The 18955-nt window shown below is 39.9% G+C and overlaps 2 protein-coding genes across 3 annotated transcripts in view; one reads left to right on the top strand and one right to left on the bottom strand.

Moving 5' to 3' along the window:
• Positions 1-1035, bottom strand: part of TTC13 (tetratricopeptide repeat domain 13) — a 40054-nt gene extending 39019 nt beyond the window's left edge. For both annotated transcript variants that reach the window (XM_014875376.2, XM_088161483.1), the window contains exon 1: positions 831-1035. In XM_014875376.2, coding sequence (XP_014730862.2) covers positions 831-1029 — 199 coding nt within the window. In that variant the 5' untranslated portion in view covers positions 1030-1035. The remainder of the gene's footprint in view (positions 1-830) is intronic.
• A 184-nt stretch (positions 1036-1219) lies between these two features.
• Positions 1220-15571, top strand: ARV1 (ARV1 fatty acid homeostasis modulator). The gene is made up of 5 exons (XM_014875387.2): positions 1220-1365; positions 10581-10700; positions 12367-12520; positions 12850-13074; positions 13541-15571. Exons 1-5 carry the CDS (start codon positions 1267-1269, stop codon positions 13645-13647), a joined length of 705 nt encoding a protein of 234 aa, XP_014730873.1. The 5' UTR covers positions 1220-1266; the 3' UTR covers positions 13648-15571.
• Positions 15572-18955: the final 3384 nt, after the last annotated feature.

Raw genomic sequence — 18955 nt, 5'->3', positions numbered from 1 at the left:
GGGAGAGAACTATGAAGATCATCCAGTCCAACCCCCCTGCAAGGTCACCTCAAGCAGGTGACACAGGAACACATCTAGGGCGGTTTTTAATGTCTCCAGATGGGAAAATTCAGAAGCTCCCTGGGCAGCCTGCTCCAAGTGCTCTGAAACTCTCATGAAAAGTGGTTCCTCCTCGAGTTGAAGTGGAACTTGTCATATTTTAGTTTGTGGCCATTGCTCCTCATCCTGTTTCTAGGCATCACTAAAAAGTCTGGCACGATCCTCTTGACACCTGCCTTTTAGAAATGTATATACCTTAATGAGATTCCCTCTCAGTCTTCTTTTCTCTTGCCTAAACATGCCCAGCTCCCACAGTCTCTCTTCTAGAGAGATGTTCCAGACCCCTGGATCATCTCCAGCAGCTCCTTATCTTGCACTAAGAAACTCAGTAATATGAACACGGGGTGCTGGCATATCCACATACTACGGAGCGCAGGAATTAAAAAGCAGGCAAAGTCCAGCTGCTGGGCCCGGGAGGTGAGTGCGGCAGCAGGGATCCTCCCATGTGGTACCTAAGGTTTGTCCGTCCCAGGGGTGAGAGGTTTTCCTCGGCTCGCTGCCTCTGTGGCCCGGCGCCACACAACGGCACGGCGGGCTGGGCGCTGCAGCTCACCCGCGACATGCCCCGCTGAGCCATGCGAGCGGCAGCGGCGCGCACAGCCGAGGGGCCGCCGGCAGCCCGCACCGCCCCGGGCCGCCCCCACCACCGCCGCTCCCGGCCCCCGCTCCGGCGGTCTCGGCACCGCGCCCCGGGGCTGAAGGCGGTCACCGCGGCGACGCCCCCGACTCACCGCACTCGGCCGAGTACTGTTCCGCCCACTCCCCCGCCGGGCCGTGGCGCTGCCGGTGCCGCTCCTGTTGGAGCAGGGACAGCGCCGGGTAGCGCTCGGTAAGGGCGAGCGCGGCCCGGGCCAGCAAGGCCAGCACGGCCAGCGACACCCACGGACCCCGCGCCAACCCGCCGGCAGGTGCCATCTTCACAGCGCGCATGCGCGCCGCCTCGGCCGGGAACATGGGGTGCTCCGCCACCCCACCCACGGGGCCGCCGCCGCACAGCTCCCTGGGACATGGAGTTTCCCACCGGTTCTTTCGGGCGTACAGCACTAGCAGGAAAACTACAGCTCCCAGGATGCAGCGCGGCGCGATCTTGCTCCGCTGGCTCCCGAACGCGGAAACGAGGAGGCGGTGTGGAAACGCTGACAGGGCTGGGCGTGCATCTGCCGCGCCATGGCGGCGCTCGGCGCCTACCGCTGCATCGAGTGCAACGAGGAGGCGACGGAGCTGTACCGAGACTACCAGCGCGGGGTGCTCCGTATCTCCATCTGCGTGAGTCGAGGCGGCGAGCAGTGAGTGGGGGAGACCAGGAGTGCACGTGGGAAGCTTTGACGTCAGCAGGCGGCAGTGGCGGCGCGCGGCACGTGGTGGTGGGCCCGGTGGCACGCGGGCGCCTGAGCCCCTTGGAGCGCCCCCTGCTGCCGGGCTTGGGCCATGCTCGAGCGTTGTGGCCGCTTTCCCTGAATCCACGTGTCTTATGAGAAAAGGCTGAAAGAGTTGGGTCAGTTCAGCCTTGAGAAGTGACCACTGAATGGGAGACTCATCAATGTTATAAATATCTGAAGGGCGGGTGTCAGGAGGATGGAGCTCGGTTCTTCTCAGTGGTGCCAAGCAATAGGACAAGAGGCAATGGGCCGATACTGATGCACAGGAAGTTCCACCTGGATATGAGGAAGAACTTCACTGTGCAGGTGACCGAGCACTGGAACAGATTGTCATGAGAGGTTGTGGAGTCTCCCTCACTGGAGATGTTCAAGAACCATCTGGACACAATCCTGTGCCAGGTGCTCTAGGATGACCCTGCTTGAGCAGGGAGGTTGGACCAGATGAGCCCCTGTGGCCCCTGCCAGCCTGACCCATTCTGTGATTCTGTAGGTTTTCTATATGCTCTGCTTCCCAATATCATTTCCTCCTGTTCCTTGAGTGCACCTGTGTGGTAGAGCTGTCCTGACTGGCCTGCATGCTTCTGTACAGGGCACTGCAGTGCGTCTGCTGCTGCCTGCATGCTCAGCCTGGCTCCGGCTGAAGGGCAAATCTGAGCGTGGCTCCATGGTGGAACACAGCTCCCATGCCACTGGACCTAAATGTCAGGGTCTGAGTGATGATTATTTAAAGGGACGTGGTCAGTGGCAAGTTGAACATGAGCAGCAGTGCCCTGGCAGCCAGGAGGGCCAACCCTGTCCTGGGGGATCAGGCACAGCATCACAGCCGGGCAAGGGAGGGAATTGTCCTGCTGTGCTCTGAGCTGGGGCAGCCTCACCTCGAGTGCTGGGGACAGTTTTGGATAAAACAATGTAAGAAAGATGGTAAAGCAATTGGAGAGCATCTAAAGGAAGGTTACAAAGCTGATGAAAGATGTAGAGGGGAATCCATATGAGGAGTAGCTGAGGTCACTTGGCATATCCAGCCTGGAGAAGAGGAGGCTGAGGGGAGACCTCATTCAAGTCTACTTCGACTTGCTCTTGCTTATTAATCTGGTGATGATAAGCAGATCTAAGGCAACCTGGGAGCCAGTAGATGGCACTCATTCCCCTTGGCATTTAACCATTTGAGGACCAAAGATCCTGGTCTGTTGGAGCTGTGGCACACCATGTAGAATTAAAGGCTTAACTCCAAGTCGCTAATCACAAATGCTAAACTCATATAAAAAGTAAAGAACTGAGTAAAAGAAAGAGTAAATAATCACACATTCCTAGCAATTTGGAATTCTGTCCACCTTTCTCCATGCAGCCTCAGATCTGTACCATTTTTCACTGTCTCATACCAGTCTGTTTCCTCTGGCTATGCTGCGGGTCATCAAGGTTCAGTGTCAGTTCTAGTAGCTCTTATGTGGTGCATGTCATAACATCACAAAACTTTACCTCAATTTCTGGCCACCCAGGCAGTGCTGAGAGTGGGAGATGTGTTAGCTCATGGTATATAAAGTGGAGATGAGAATGTTGAAAGATTGCCAAGATCAAAAGATTCTTTCAGTTGAACTGACGTGACTTCGGGTTTATCTGCATACGGCAGGAAAGCCCTGCTGTTTGTCTCCAGCTACCAAAGCCTCATGGTTTCTAATAGAGCAATGCTTGGTTTACTTTTTCTTTTTAATCTGTAAGGATAGTTCTCTCACTGTACCAACTCTCTGCAGGCATTCTATTCCATGCAGGCAAGGCTGTGCTCTGACCAGAGACCTGGAAAGTTGTTCATCATCATGCTGCTGACAACAAAAAATAGTCAAGTACTGAGTGTCATTTGATACCCTTCACAGACTTTGATGAGTAGTGATATGAGTGTGCCAATGTTATGAATCTTCTTGATGATCAAACCTGCAAATAATGTTAGGTTGAAGCCTTCACTTAAAAATATATGAAGATCCCACTTATCAGTGTGAAACATCATTTATATCAGTTATGTATAGCACTTAGAGTGTAGGCCTCTAAAAACTTTTTAAAAGCTGAAGGTATTTAAGAGAATTGAAGGTCTGAGGTGAGATTAGAATGTGTGATCACTCAGCCTGAGAACATTTTTCAGCTGTCTTCATGGAGTGAGAGCATTGAATACTGCTACTCCACTGTAGCATTAAGAGAGAAGTGAAAAATTAATAGAAAGATTGTATATTGATATTCAAAATGAGGCCAATGGGCATCATCTAGATAATTTTTTTTTGGTTAAAAAGAACTTGTGTTTCATTCCCATTTTCAAGTAGTACCTGGAAATACTGACACCTTAAGGAAAAAAACCAGACAACAACCCAACATTGTTCCATATGGTAAGTAAAATACAGGGCCCTGGAAAATTTGGAACAAGCAGAACATTGTCAAGATCATCACTGTTTCATACTGACCTACAGACTTTCCCCAATACTATTTTAAAGTTGTCCTTGATACATTAATAAATCTACATCTCAAAGGTCTTTGCCATTCTCAGGATAACCCTGCCATTCAACACTTTTTGGAAAATTATCTCAAGGTTGAAGAAGCTAAGTTCTCCCAACAGCAACTTCTGTCTAGCCCTACATTTATTTTAGGATGTATTTAACCTGATCTGGGTGTGATTATGAGGTGGAAGATTTAAATTTGAATACCTAAACAATATACCATGATTTTGTATTCTGTTATTAATTTGTTGAAGAGAAGAATGAATTTTTTCCAGAGGAAAATACGAAAAGCTTCCATTAAGGAACATGTGTTTCCAGCCCACAATATTAAGAGCACAATTTTGGAAATTCAGCCTAATGTTGCTTTAGTTTAGTTCCCGCAGCATTTGTTACTGCTCTTAATATAATTAAAAGTTTCTTTGAACTCCATATTGTAATTTTAATGTGGGCAAGCATTAAAGACCTCATAAGTGTTACTATCCACTCTGGGAATAAATTTGCAATGGATGCTGAAGGAACTAAAGAACCTTTCTTCTGTAAAACATAGAAGTCCACACAGTACACTTGGATTGGAAAGATCATGTCTTTTCTTAATGACTCTGCAAGGTGGCTAACTGCCACAAATTCCTCAAGTTCTGTAACTTCTTTTAAAATCTGTTTTGTTTAATTAAGACTATTTTCAGCTGAAGCCTAGCCCAGACCTCTGGCAGTGCACATTCCTTCTTGCTGGAGATTCACATTTAGTGGATTAACCATTTTCTCATCCTGCATATACTTTGCTGTGGAAGTAGCATTCCAAAAGACACATGGACCTCTTCAATATGCTTTTTGTTCAGTGTGATAACTGAGGAGCGACAGGGGAGGGTGTGGAATGTGTGGGCATGTCAGGATTGCCTCTGATGGAGGTGAGGTTTGGCACTCACTTTGCATCTCATGGGTCTGGGTTTAGTCCTAATCTGTGAATGTACTGATGTGCTCCCTGTTCTGAGCGAGAAGTGATGGTGAAAGCCAAGGTGGCTCCTTCTAGAGAAGGTTTTTTGTAATTATTTTGAGACCCTTAAAATTTAATTGATCTGTAAATAATACAGCAAATCTTCACTGTGTGTATTACAAACCAACCATTAAGAGAAGTCAGAAAAAAATACTGTTCAAATAACACTGCTGCTACAGCAATAATGCTGAGGCAGGGGGTGGGAACACATTTGGCTAACCTGTAATAAATTCTGTGAAGTTCAATGAATACAGAAAGAAATTAGCAAACTTCACTTATTCAGAAATAGAAGAAGAAGCATGCAAACATTTTTAATATCTGGTTTTCAATTTCATGTATGTTGTTATGTTTAAAAATAAAATGTTAAAAATGTTCCAGACCATAACAAAGGAAAATAAATTACTCATTGCAATATATAGAGCACAGTCAGGATCCCCCTTGTGTTTTGTAATAAGAAAGCAAAATTGCCTGAGCAGTGCACACTTCATTTAGCTTTTCTGCAATTAAAAAATAATTTAAAAGCTCTTTTATTGCAGCAAGGCAGAGAGACCAAGTGCTTTGAATGCAAAGCATTTATGGGGTAGGGTAAAGAATCTGTCAAGAGTACAAAGATCATCCTGGAAAATAACATATGCTAATTTTATGTAACTCTATTTACAGACTAGCTCACTACTGGACAATGTATTATGCAGGGAAAAAATTATAAAACAATATTTTTAATTTGTTTTCTGAAATGGAATGTATCTGAAACTGGGCTTTTTTTTTTTTTTTCAGTCTACTATGACACTTGGCTGCATCCCTAATAAAGAATCCATTCCTGAAAGCAGCACAGCTAATATGTTTTATTATTTAAGGGTGCATTTGGGATTAAGGGCACTGTCACAAGAGTCTTTAATTTGCCTATGAACCTATGCAAATGGACCCATGTTCACGTGGAACCTATGTAAATGTTGTTACAATTTGCTGTATATGTAGTCCAGAAAAAAATGTGGCTTAATTTTGCCAAACTCCAAACCCTGGAGAAAGGAATACTACAATGAGACTGTTTTGTTGACATTTCTAGAGATTTGCAAATGTATTCCTGATGTGGTTTTCATGGTAGTTTTAGATCAGGATGCAGTTTTGTTCTTCAGTGTGTGTTTTTACTTTCTGTCATGTCCTGTGGTTTCCTCTTCAACAATTCTTTTACTTTCTCCAAACCACATCCTGAAATATTTTTATTTTAAAATAAATAATGTTTTAATATTAGAGAGATGACTCCAAAAATAATGTTCATATACTTTAGAAACTTTATCCTTCAAAGACAGAAGGTGTTTTCTCAAATATTTGTATCCTGTATTGTATTGGGCACATATTTGTGAACACTGTTTGCAAGTTGAGTATCTTTGATGAACAAAGTAAGAATTACATCTTTTGAGTAGTATTTCATAAAAGGCTGATAAACATGCAGTTTGAATTTACATATCAGTACTTTTTTTGATCACATTTAATACAACTGAGATGTTAAAATGTGCATTACTTTCCATAAATGTTTTGGATTGCTTTGATCAAAAAGAATCTCATGTATGACACTGTGAAGAAGATGCTTGTACTAGCTTTTGAAAATTTCTTTTTTTTTTAATTTGCCTTTGCTAATTGGTTTTAAAATTTTTAAAGATAATTAAGCAAACTTTGAAGTTGTGAAAATGGAAGATTTCTTTTTAAACAACAGACAAGCGTAGTCAAATCTTCCTAAATATTTGATTAATCAAACAGTTCCTAAAGTAATATCCATTTAAATTTGCTAGAATATTGATATATTTTTAATATCCTTTTTTAGGGGAGCGCAGTATCTGTGGGACTTCTTTATGTCAGTATCAAACACTCGAAGTGTTCCTTAAATTTACCAGATCACAAAAAGATGTGTAAATAAAATTTATGGTGTGAAGCTTGATTTTTTTTCTGTAGCCTAACCTGAAGTACCTTTTAATCAAAGTAGTGTCCATTTTTTCAAGAAAAAATACCAGTTATTTGTTTCTGATGCCAATTACATATTTAAGGCAGAAGCTGAAAAGTGGCTAAAAGCGTAGAGAAATCCAGTTACCTCTTTTTACTGCTTTTATGATAACTGAGGCACTTCTTTGAGAAAGTCCAAAGATGAAAAAGCTCAGTAAGTTAAAAACGTGCCTTCTTCACTCATGCTGCCCAGGCCACTGAGTGTAGCTGTGCTGAACAGCACTGGGGAACAAGATGTGAGCACCAGGATTGTAGTTCACACTAAACTGCCTGACTAAAATCCTAAAAGTAAGTGTGCAAGCAGTTCTTCATAGCTGAGCTGCTCATACCAACTCTTCTCTCAAAGTGTTAGTGATTATCAGTGTCCTCAAAGTTACATCCCTATAACTAGCTGAAACTATCTAGTGAAACATATGTGTACTTAAACTGCATCAATCCTTGCCTGCACTGATTTTGCTGAAGTCAGGCTTTACTCACAGGTTTTCTTCCTAGGCATTTAAGGTTGGTGTCAGGTGTTTTAGTTGTATAGCTGGAAAAAATCATGAAAAAGCCAGGTATGGAAAAGTTTTTCCCAGAGGGTATATTAGTTCTGTAATATACTAATGGTGTAGCAGCCATCATCCAATTAGTCTATAGCAGTGCACACACAAGTCTTTTGCAGCAAAGGTGGTTTGTGGGTCTCACAAATCCCTGGATGAACTCACTCTGGCTAGGTCACTGGCTGGGTAAGCACAGGGGACTTTTCCTTCTTGCAACAGAGACTCAGAGAGAAATAAAGGATCTTAGGAATATAAAATATATTAAGAATAGGGCTCTCATCTAGCTCTAGAAGTATTTGGTATTTGGCTGTCAGAAGCTGTGGAGCAGAAGGCACCGCTATTTGTGGATTCATTTGTAGCAGTTTCCGTCTATATCTGCAGTAAATTTCTGTATTGTTGGTTTTGCCTGGACGGTTGGTCTGATAAATTTTCATTGTCTAAAATTCATGTCAGCTGTCAGTGAAAATTTGTCAATATGTCTTAACTGCAAATTTTTTGATTAGTGTTTGATTGGGATCCTCTGATTGAAAATACCATTCTTTACTCAGAAAGATTTTTTGGTCCTGGTTAAAAAAATGTTCTGTTGCAGGAGAATTTGAGAGCATAATAAAACTGGGTGTATGTAGGATGCCTTTCATCTAACCTTTATGACACTCATTATGTTGAATAATCTTATTTTGTATGGACTGGTCCAGTGCTTGTGTGAATAAAACTATTAAAAAAAATTGCACTTTTGTGCAATTGTCCGATGCTACATCAACCCAGAGATTTGACCTATGCAAATTACCACCTATAAGAATATCTGTTCATGATTTCCCAGTAGAAAGAAATGAAGCGAGACACTGCCTCTAATTAAAGTAGCAATTTCTTTTTTACTCTATTAAATCTTACAACTGTGGTCTTGTGTTAATTATGTCCTTTTTCCATCTCGTTTGCTTTATTTTTACACTTACCAAATTTTTGGTTAATTGAGGGAGTTTTTAAATTCATTACCTCTAACTTGTGTATTGTCATACATAGTGTTGTCTTACTGAAATGAGGGTTTTTTTTAAGCTGGACCAAGAAACACTGATTAGAGGTTGCAGCATTCCCTATTCAGTTTATGCATTTGTTCAGATGTTTTTCTTGACATGGATGTTGGACTGCTGAGTCAATTTGCTGGTGAAATTCTGCATTCTCAGATTCTACAAAAATAATTTTGATAAATAGCAAGGCAGTGTTAACTTTGGACACTGTCCTAGTTTTGGCTGGTTTAATTTTATGCCTAGTAGCTGGTAGAGTGCTGTGTTTTGGATTCAGAATCAGAATAAGGTTGATAACACACAGATGGTTTAGTTGTTTCTGTCAGTGCTTACACGGAGTTTAGGACTTTTCAGTTTCCCATGCTCTGCCAGCCAGCAGGTGCACAAGGAGCTGGGAGGAAGCACAGCCAGGACAGCTGATCCAAACTGCCCAAAGGAATATTCCATATCCCATAGAGTTCCTGCCCAGGAGATGAACTGGAGGGAGTTGGCCAGGAGGGGCCGATCTCGGCTTAGGGATAGAATGACCATTGGTCAGGGCGTGGTGAGAAATTGCGTTGTGCAGCTCTTGTTTCTCTTGGGCGTTCTCTCTTATTATCTTCCATTTCATTACTATTATTATTATATTTTACATTGTTTCAATTATGAAACTATTCTTTTCACCACCCATGGGTTTTACCTTCTTCTGAGCTTCCTCCTCATCCTATTGCAGGGTGAGTGAGCAGCAGTGTGATACTTAGTTGGTCTTTGTATGACAGAAAAATTAATCTCTATAAAATTGAAAAACCTTTATGTTCTGTCCTGGGAGTTTGTCTGTAGGTGTGTGTTGTCTGATGCTGCATTTTTGACTGTTCTAGCATTTCAGAAAGTGGTGTGCCAACATTTCTCTTCTGGAAGTGTGCCACCACGTACTCATTAAAATGGAAACAGGGAGAATATCTATGACTGTTGTGTTCTCAGCATGGCAGCTAACTTGAAGGGCTGGAGGACCAAGATTAGCTGAGGAGGGCTTGGAGGAAACAAGTAGCCAGACTGGAGGATTAGCAGCAGGGGAAAGCTGGCCTGCAGGAGAGCATCCTTCTGCAAGTGCACTTGTCCGAGCTGAAGTGGTGGCTGCTGCTCCTCTGCTGCTCCTCAGCTCTCTGCTAGAAGTTACTTCCTCCTCAGGTCTGCTAGATGAGCCTTTTGTAAGATTATTTAACCCTCCTGCTCACAGTATAACAGCCTTTTATTAGCCCTCAGTCAAATCAAGGCGTGATCAGGCAGGCAGGTAAGTCAATAAAGCTGGAGGGGATTGATGACCAGCAGTTCCCAGTGGTCTGGGTGAAATAACCTCTCTAGCAGACACAGCAGGAACCAGCAGGTGGGTTGGAGAAGTGATGGTCTAGTGTCCTACCACTGTTCAGTGGCAACTAACTCTGGCTGTAGGGCTGTGTGAAAACTACATTATCAGTATTCTGAGTGTATTGGTGTTTGCTTAATGATGGAAAACTGGTTGAAACATCCAGACAATTTAACAGTATGGAAGAACAGTGCAACAGCAAAAAACATTTACTGTCTCCTTCAAAGAAAGAAAAAGGTAGGATAGGAGGATAAAGCATCACTGAAAATAAGGAAGTGATAGAAGAAATTAGTTTTCTTTCTAAAAATACCCAAAATAACACAAATAAAATACCCAGTAGATGAGCCATGATCAGTTAACCTTTAGCATGATACTGGTGCATTTCAATCTTGAGAAAGTAGTTTGGTTTTTTGCATCAATGGAGCACAAAATGATAACTAAGTCCATTCCTGCATAGTTCATTATCAATCTTAATCCAAAGCCTGTAAAATTCAATAATAAATCTTTCTATTTTATAAGGGAAGTCAGTGTGTCAACTGTTGTGTCAAGGGAGGAGAAGCAGTTTTTCTGGATGGATTAAAACTGTATTGAAAATGAAGATGACATCAGGGAAAGACTAATAATAATTGAATTGCTAGTTTGAATTTATCCAGTTGTACTAAGATGAGAGGAAAATTTTATAAACTCTTCCTTTGCTTTTTTTCCCCCCTAATTTTTCTTATTTTGTGATTTTCAGAAATCCTGCCAGAAACCTGTGGATAAATACATTGAGTATGATCCTGTTATCATCTTAATTAATGCCGTTTTATGCAAAGCACAAGCATACAGACACATTCTTTTCAATACAAAGATAAATGTAAGTTGCTATGTCTCTGCCTTGTGACTTTTTTTGTTAAAAATATATTTAGACTTGGTGAGCCGATTGTAATGGTTGTAAAATTTTAAGGACTGTTCATCTCCTGCCCTTCCACAGATTTCAGCAAGCTGAACCCGTTATATCATGAATAGAATACATGGAATCTCAAATTCCCACTGTCACTAAGACAGCTTCTGTCTTCACAGAAGTGATGCTGCAGTACCAACAAATACAAAGTTATCTTACATGTTAAAGAGAAGGAATTGCAAAGAGCTGTTCATGCAGTTTTCTACGCCCTCTTAATCCACCTGTCATGTTAATTGATGCTAAAAGGATGACGTGCTAAATTCCACTGTAAGAGAAAGATCTAATTGCAAATTAATTTCCAAATTAAATTTCTGTTGGAAACAATTCAATTTGAAATGAGCAATAGGAGTATAACATACCAAATTAACAATACTGTGCCAGTTAAACCTACTATACTGATTTCTCACAAGTTTCTCCCCGTGTAATTAACCATGCCCTCAAAAGCCAGATGATGGCTTTCACTTAGTGGTTGATGCAGAATTACATAGTTGGGCTGGCCAGGCTGGAGTGTAGAGATGTAGCTTTTTAGTATTGCATATTTTTACTATAAGGACTCATTTCCCAGGAGAGGGAAGCTAATCTAGAGCAAAATCTCTTAGCCTAAGTGTGTGCTGTGTTCATGTTGGTACCTCTTAGCCAGTCCAGTTTAAGCAGTGTAGATAAAAACACTTGTCTCATCTTTCAAGCATAAATCTATCTAAATATTTTTAATTAATTCAGTGCTTCTGGAGACTGGTAATGATGTTTTCTGTGAGGCTTCTGGAAGGACTGTCTGTGAAAAGTTCATCTATTCAAATAAATTGAGTTGAATTTTAAACTGGCAAAGCCTGTGCATATATGTGCAGTTGGCATAACTTACCTCCAATGGAAAAAGTAAAATCCATGCACAGAAATTGTTATGGCTTGTTTAAATCTGTATAAAACCAGAAATCACCTCATATATGCTCTGGCTTGTAGACTGTATAATGTGGAAACATGCTAACTGTTGACCCTCACAACATATAATTTATGATGTCACTTCAGAAGATACTTTCAATAGTTTTGTTTGGTTATATTGCTCCCTTTATTTTTGGTGCTTCACCCCTATATGAACTAAGAAATACTTTGGTATAACTTACACAATTTCTTGTAATGGAGATTGTCACAGGGAAAAAGAGAAACAAGGATACTTAAACCGGTTTGCTGAATTGAGGAGCTGCCCTTAAACTGAAATGTTAGGTAGTATAATTCTACTAGTGATGGCACAATTTTGGTTTTCCAATCCTAGCTGAACAGCCTTCCCAATTTTAAAATAGTATGGATCAGGACTTAACCACAGTTATATACCTTCTTCTGTACAGAATTCTTCATGCAGTTTTGTACATGTTGTAATTTGACTATCACGTTAACAGGTATTAAAAGGATGATGTGCTAAACTAGTGGCTCAACAGAAGTAATTTTGCTTATATTGTAAAGAAAAATAATACACCTACAGAGTTTGTGTAGAGGTGTTGAAATGTATTTTAAATACTGATTTCATACTAATGCTTTAATTTATGCTGTTTAATACTACTCCTTTTATTATTCTTTCATTTACCAGATTCATGGGAAGCTCTGCATATTTTGTTTGCTCTGTGAAGCTTATCTCAGGTGGTTGCAACTACAAGATTCAAGCCAAAATACAGATCCTGATGACTTAATCAGATATGCCAAAGAATGGGATTTTTATAGAATGTTTGGCATAGCTTCTTTAGGTAAGATTGGTAAAAGTGAAGAAGTAAAAGTGAAGAGATTCTTATGCTTAAATTCTTGTGCTCTTTGGAGTCAGAAATCACGAATATGATAATCCTACAGATAGAATCCTGTGATAGAATTATTCTGAGTGTCATGATACTGAATTGGTTTAAGGAATATTTGGCTATTAAGAGGAACACAGGAGATAGAGAACACTTGTATTTACCCATAGCTTTTGAAAGTGAATCAGTTGCATTTGGGACATGTCATTTTACTGAAATTCATTCAGAACTGGACTTGATTTTTGGCATTTTGTTCTCTCTTTCCAATGCCTCTTATTTCCTTCTAGAACAAACTTCATTTTTCATTGGCATTTTTATTACCTTGTGGTGGATGACACCTGAGATGCTGAAAAGAAAGTCTGACTTCATTTTACTTCTCAAAGCACTGCTGCTGTCCACCTATGGAAAGCTTCTGCTAATTCCAGCTGTTATTTGGGAGCACGACTACACACCTTTGTGCCTTGCATTTATAAAAGTGTTTGTCTTGATATCAAACTCTCAGGCAATTAGAGGTACATTTTTGCGTTTTTATTACTTTATTATATATATAGAATATGTGTGAGAGACTGCTGATGTTACAGAAGTCATTATTATTGTTATCTTTTTAATCTATATCAGATACATGACTGAAATAGCTCTAGTTTAAAACTGTTCTTTAATAGAAAATGATTGGAACAAAAAATATTTTTAAAAGGAAGAAAAAAGTACCTCTTATCTCACCATCACCTCTTTGTATATATGGTATTATATCCACCAGATCCATCTGTTACAATTTGAGGCAACTCATGGATCATTGAAACATAAAATAGAATTCTTTTGAGTTTCTGAAAAATTCATATTAATTTTATTCATGTCTTTGGAATGCAGACTTTTAACAAATTTATGTGATTTCGTATACACACAAATTAATATGAATTCTCACATGATTTCTATGATCTTAAATGGTACATGATAAATTTCTTCTGTTTTCTTTTGCAGTTACATTGAACTTGAACCGAATACTCCCTTGGTTTGCCATCTTCTTTGGATTAATTTTGGAAAATGGTGTGGTCTGCTTGTTCCAGAAAATGGGATGGGATGTTTGAAATGTCAGCCCAGTGAAGAAATACCAACAACATGATGATAATTTTTTAAGAATGATCTCTGCCAGCAGGCTCCAAAAACACTGTTTTCATAGGGATAAAGAAGGTGATTGATAACAAAAAAATGTTAGAAGTTTGGCTATTTACTGTGCCGAGCCATGAAACTTCAGCCTTAGGTTGTTTATTTTCCCATTAAAAATATGAATGTCTCACTATCCTAACAGTTTTATAAATCTGGCTGCATAGCTGTGGCTGTAAGAGGAAAGGTACACTAAAAAAACCCAGCCCTGCTACCAATCAGTGCATTTTGGCAGAGAGAGGAGGATGAATTGTTCCCTTAAGAGGAAGGGAGTTAGTGGAAAAATGTAAAAGCCAAAATTTATATTCCCGCAAAACCAGATTTTCAAAGAGAAAAGTGAACATTTGCAAATAGTTTATTAGAGAAAAGGCAAGTATTTCAGAGTGGAACTACTATGGGAAAACCAAGCTGCATTCTCTGGAATGTTTGTGTAGCAATCCAAAATAATAACATTTCTAGTTCGAGAGTAATCTCTAGGAATGATAGGTTTAAACTGGCTTGAAATTTTGTGTGATCTCATAAATGCTGCTCTGTTCTGAAAGCTGAAGAGAGAGTGAAAGGACTGATCCCCAACATGCAGGGTTGTTTGGGATACTGCTGCTTCTGCATTTAAGTCACATCTCCCACGCCCAGTCCTCATCTGGCTGTACATTTAGTGCAAGCAAAAACTGAAAAAACTGACATGAGGCCATACAGCAATAGAGTCGTATTTTAAAAAGAAACAAACAAACAAAAATGTTTAAGCCTAAATTAATGAAGAAACATTTAATCTTCTTCAACGGCAAGCAAAAGGAGAGCTAAGTGGCCCACAAAGGAACTGACAGAATCAGTTTCCACAAGACAGTAATAAGGACAAAAACTCACTTTTGTGCAGACCAGTTTCCATTTGTTCCATCCAATATTTAACTCTCCTTCTTGAGTTCTGGAAGGCTGTACTATCCATAGGGATTACTTCCATTCTTTGTTTTCCTCAGATACTGTCTCATGTCTTGTGCTTTCCAGAATGCATCAAAAAGCATTTTGCAACATCCAAGTTGCAAATTAACATTCAAGTTAATCCCCAACAGGTTTAGAGCAAGTCTAGATTATGACCACAGAAGACATCAAACATGTTTGTCTGATGGAACTGCCCATGCTATGCAAGTTACTTGATCAGAAAAGCAAATGGTTGCTGATTCTTTTATTAAATCAAAGGCTGACAGCACTTTTGTCGTTTGTGTTACACTTTGCAACGTCCTGAGCCTGTCAGAGAAAGCAAAAAAACTCAAATTGCAACATTTTAAAGTATGGGACTCTTGATTTGATTGGTAATGAATTAATTTCCCCAAGTTAAATCTGTTTTGTCCATGACAGTAACTGGTGACTAAACTCTCCCCATCCTCAATCTCGACCCATGAGCCTTTCCTTTTACTTTCTCTCCTGTGCCTGTCTGAGCAGTGACAGAACAGCTTTGGTGAGCATCTGACATCCAGACTGGGTCAATCCACCACAATTCTGGATGTCTCTTGAGGAAAATGTGCAAGGTTTCTAATGCCAGTTTTGATTTTCAACAACAATGCTTTGGTTTATTCTTCTTAGGATATAGATTTTTTTTTTAATATTCATCATATGTGTCATGGTTATCTATACCCCCTACAAAAGGGGATTTTTGTTTGGGTTTTTTTTCAGCTATTTGGTCTGGCACAGGTTTCAGTCTAGAGGCTGAATGGAACCCATTTAAGGTGTAACTAATGCAGATTATTATATGTAAACATGATGTTGTCAGCAGCAAAATTGTAAATACAATGTATATAAATTTTATTTGAGGACAGTCTTCTTAAATTAAACTTCATTTTGAATTTTTAAAAACTGATTTCAAGTATTTTTTTTTCAGAACACCGAGAATGGTGTTCAGAACACATACGAACACTCTGAAAGAAGCAGTGTTTACCTATTGTGTCACATACAGTGATAACGTATCAGTTATGCACTCTGTAATGCTGGCAGGAGCCACCACTGCCCTTACACAACTTTGAAGCAAGAGAAGACAATTAAAAGCTACAGAGCTGTGGAACAAAAGCAGGTGTGGTACAGGTTCTCATTCCAGAGGCATCATTAGTAATGTAGGGCATTCAGCATTGTTTGGTGTTAAAGTTACTCATTTACCAAAACTAACATGACAAATACACTACATGGTGTTTCAGAGAGAACCAAGACTTTTTTAAGGTTCTGCCTGTTTAAAACCATCACATCTCTCTTGCTTTTACTCCATTTTGTCTATTGAACTCACCTTTTTTCCATAAACTTTTTGTAATGAAACAGTTACCTCTGCTGGAAGATGGATGGCAAATAGTCCTTTCTATATATCATCATTTGTTTCATTAACTTATAGGAGAGGATTTATTTGAGATAAAAATACAGCAGCCTGGAGGTGAACCTATAGAAATTCTTTGAGTTTTGCTTGGAATGAGAAGGGGAATTGTGGCCTATGGGGAAAATCCAGAACTCCAGTGCATGAAATGCACAGAAGAACCAGGGGTGTTACTGAGACTTGGATTGAGCAACAGCTCAGTGATTGCACAGTGGGAGCTGGGAACTTCTGTGGGTCCACAGGCCACGTAGCAAGTATTTAGAAATTAGTGCATGCAAAATTGGAGAATTACAGTGACAGCTAAGGAGGGTTAAAAGAGAAGGTAGGAGTCTGGCAGACTTCTACAAAATTAAGATGGCAATAAAAACTAAGGAGATACCATCTCAAAAACATATATAAGAAAATATGCAGTATAGATGTTTGAGTGTATAATTAAGCAAATACAAAACCATTCTAGTCCCAAGTTTACAAATGATGAACATGAAAGAAGAGTAGTATTTATGGCAGACATTTTTGTCATAGTCTAAGTGACAACATAGCAAAAGATGTCTTCCAAGCAGTAAAGTCTATGAGTTTCCCTAGAAAAAATACCAATAACTTCATTATTTCAATGATTTGCACAAAAGCCTTGAAAATACACTTTTATAAGGCAGAATTATCAATTGTACAGCAATAGAATTAATCAGTGAATTGGAAGAGCTGTGCAACAGCAGAGCTTCTCCCTTCATTCTGCATTAGTGTGTGCTGCATTAGGCTTTGCTGGTGCAAGGGCTACTACCCTTGTGACCTCCTGCACATACAGACAAGGGAGCCCTTTCTTCCACACAAGTCCTCTCTCAGAGGCATATAAGCAGCCATTTGTTACCCCAGTCTTCACCAAACTGAAAGTAAAGCGGGACATCTGTACTGGAAAACATTAGCTGATTTCTCATAAAACAAGCAGGCCCTTGTTTCTCTGGGGCTCGCCTGCTTCTGCATTCCTTGAGTCCTCTCCAGTCGGGTGGTGTTCAGCACTGCAGTGCCATCTGGAGTTGATAAGGAAACCTCTGTTGATAAGGAAACCTCTGTTGAGTTCAAAACTGGAAGGAACACACAGATATTCTTACATATGTGTTCTTTGATTAATTTTTGATTTTTAAAATCACAAATCCAAGATTTTAAAAATGAATATCCATCTTCATTTTGGAGAAATGTGAGAATGAAATTAGGGATGAAAAACAGGTCACAGAGTATTTGTTTTGATGACTTTGTATCAAGGCCAATTCAAGATATAACCACAAAAGCTATAAAATACAAATTATTCCAGGACTACGTCTCTTAAAAGCCTAAATAGTCCCACAAGCTGGGATTATTCTGAGTCAGTTGAGCTCTGCAAAAATTCATGAGCAAGAGAGAGAATGAATGCATTCCTCCACTGCTAAAAATCAATAGGATTTTTGTTTCTTAATTGAAATTCAGGTTTCTGAAGTTAAAATTTGCAGGAGGCTGTGTATAACAAGATTCCCATTTTCTCTCCTTTCTCTTAGCTGTTCTGGCCTTCGTAGTCTTTCCATTAATGCTGAAGGTGGCAAGAAAGAAGATATGAACATAAGGAGCATCATAAAATTTTTTTCCTAAACATGATCTGCTGTCCTAAATTTGAAAAGCTTTTTTGAGCTCTGTGTAGACAAATGACAGGTCTGCAAAGCAACTAGGGAATACTGCTAATGATGTTTTAATTGCTATTCATTAAAATAATAGGTATTGTTTGGGTTGGTTTGGTTTTTTTTCCCTGGGTAAAAATGTGGTTTAAATTCCTTTACATAGAAGCATTAAGAGTGTGAACTTAAGAGTTATTCCATGTGCTGGCTGCTGCTGAAATAAATCCAGATGATCCCCTTACAATCTCCAACTGTAATTCTGAGGACATTTTTTAGGCAGAGGAACTGTTTTGCTGCACAGAAGTGCGTGCCATGGCTCTCTGAGCACAGGACTGGGGACCTGAATTAAGACCTGAATCCTAATCCTGGCTCTAAGACCAACCAGTGCTTTGACCTTGAGCGAGTCATAGATGTGGCTCCATAAATGATTGTATCTCCACCATCACAGGATTTGGGGGAGGATTAATTTGTTCATGTCTGCTTAGAAAGATGAAGAGCATTAAGTCCTTTCAGCTGCAGGTTGTTAGGAGTCAGTCAACACTGTGAATGTCAGATATGAAGCAGACATGCCAGGAGCCAGAGAATGTGAATATTAAAGGTGGCATGTTTAAAGTCTTTGTTATACTAAGGGCACCTTTAATTCCGACCCTCACTGGCATGCAATTCTGGAATGTACATATCTGAAGACTTTTAGGGGTATATACAGTAAATCATTAATCTCTTATTATGATTTTGAAGTTATTGCAGCTGTTGTGTGCCAAAATAAATCTGAAATTAGTTAAAAAACTTGGAGCAAAGGGAACTGGCACATTAGCTGATCTTACTTTCATCTATCTAAAAGGAAAAGATATGGTATTAATTTGACAATTTGAGACTTTGAGGTAGAAAGCACTGGTACATTTTGCAGGAAAATATTTCTTAAAAAAATACTACAAACCATTGGTGTCTTCAGTAAATAAATTCAATAACATCTCACGGATTTTAAAAAAACAAAACCTCAACAACATAGAAGCACTTCTACTCACTTTGCACTCCTTCCTCAGAACTGCTTATTCACTCTGTAAACATCTGTGGGTGTTACCTTTAGAGTAATTCCCTGCCAGGCGAGCTGCAGCCCATTTGATGCCATCATACATGCATCACTCCTTAACTTTGATCCTTTCTTTGGTCTCTCACTTCACTTCCAGAATGAAGCTTTGGTTCAACCATCAAAGCCACATATGTATCATGTCTTGGCTACAG

Source organism: Sturnus vulgaris, chromosome 3 (assembly GCF_052056855.1).
Source record: "Sturnus vulgaris isolate bStuVul1 chromosome 3, bStuVul1.hap1, whole genome shotgun sequence".
NCBI classification, from domain to species: Eukaryota; Metazoa; Chordata; class Aves; order Passeriformes; family Sturnidae; genus Sturnus; species Sturnus vulgaris.
The sequence above is the reverse complement of the archived record's forward strand: the minus strand, read 5'-3'. Positions and strand labels throughout refer to the sequence as shown.

Excerpts from the sequence above, each read along its gene's own strand:
- ARV1 (XM_014875387.2), top strand. The coding sequence starts at position 1,267 with ATGGCGGCGCTCGGCGCCTACCGCTGCATCGAGTGCAACGAGGAGGCG. Across the intron at positions 1,366-10,580 it reads TGCTCCGTATCTCCATCTGC|AAATCCTGCCAGAAACCTGT; the intron begins GTGAGTCGAGGC and ends TGTGATTTTCAG. Across the intron at positions 12,521-12,849 it reads GTTTGGCATAGCTTCTTTAG|AACAAACTTCATTTTTCATT; the intron begins GTAAGATTGGTA and ends ATTTCCTTCTAG.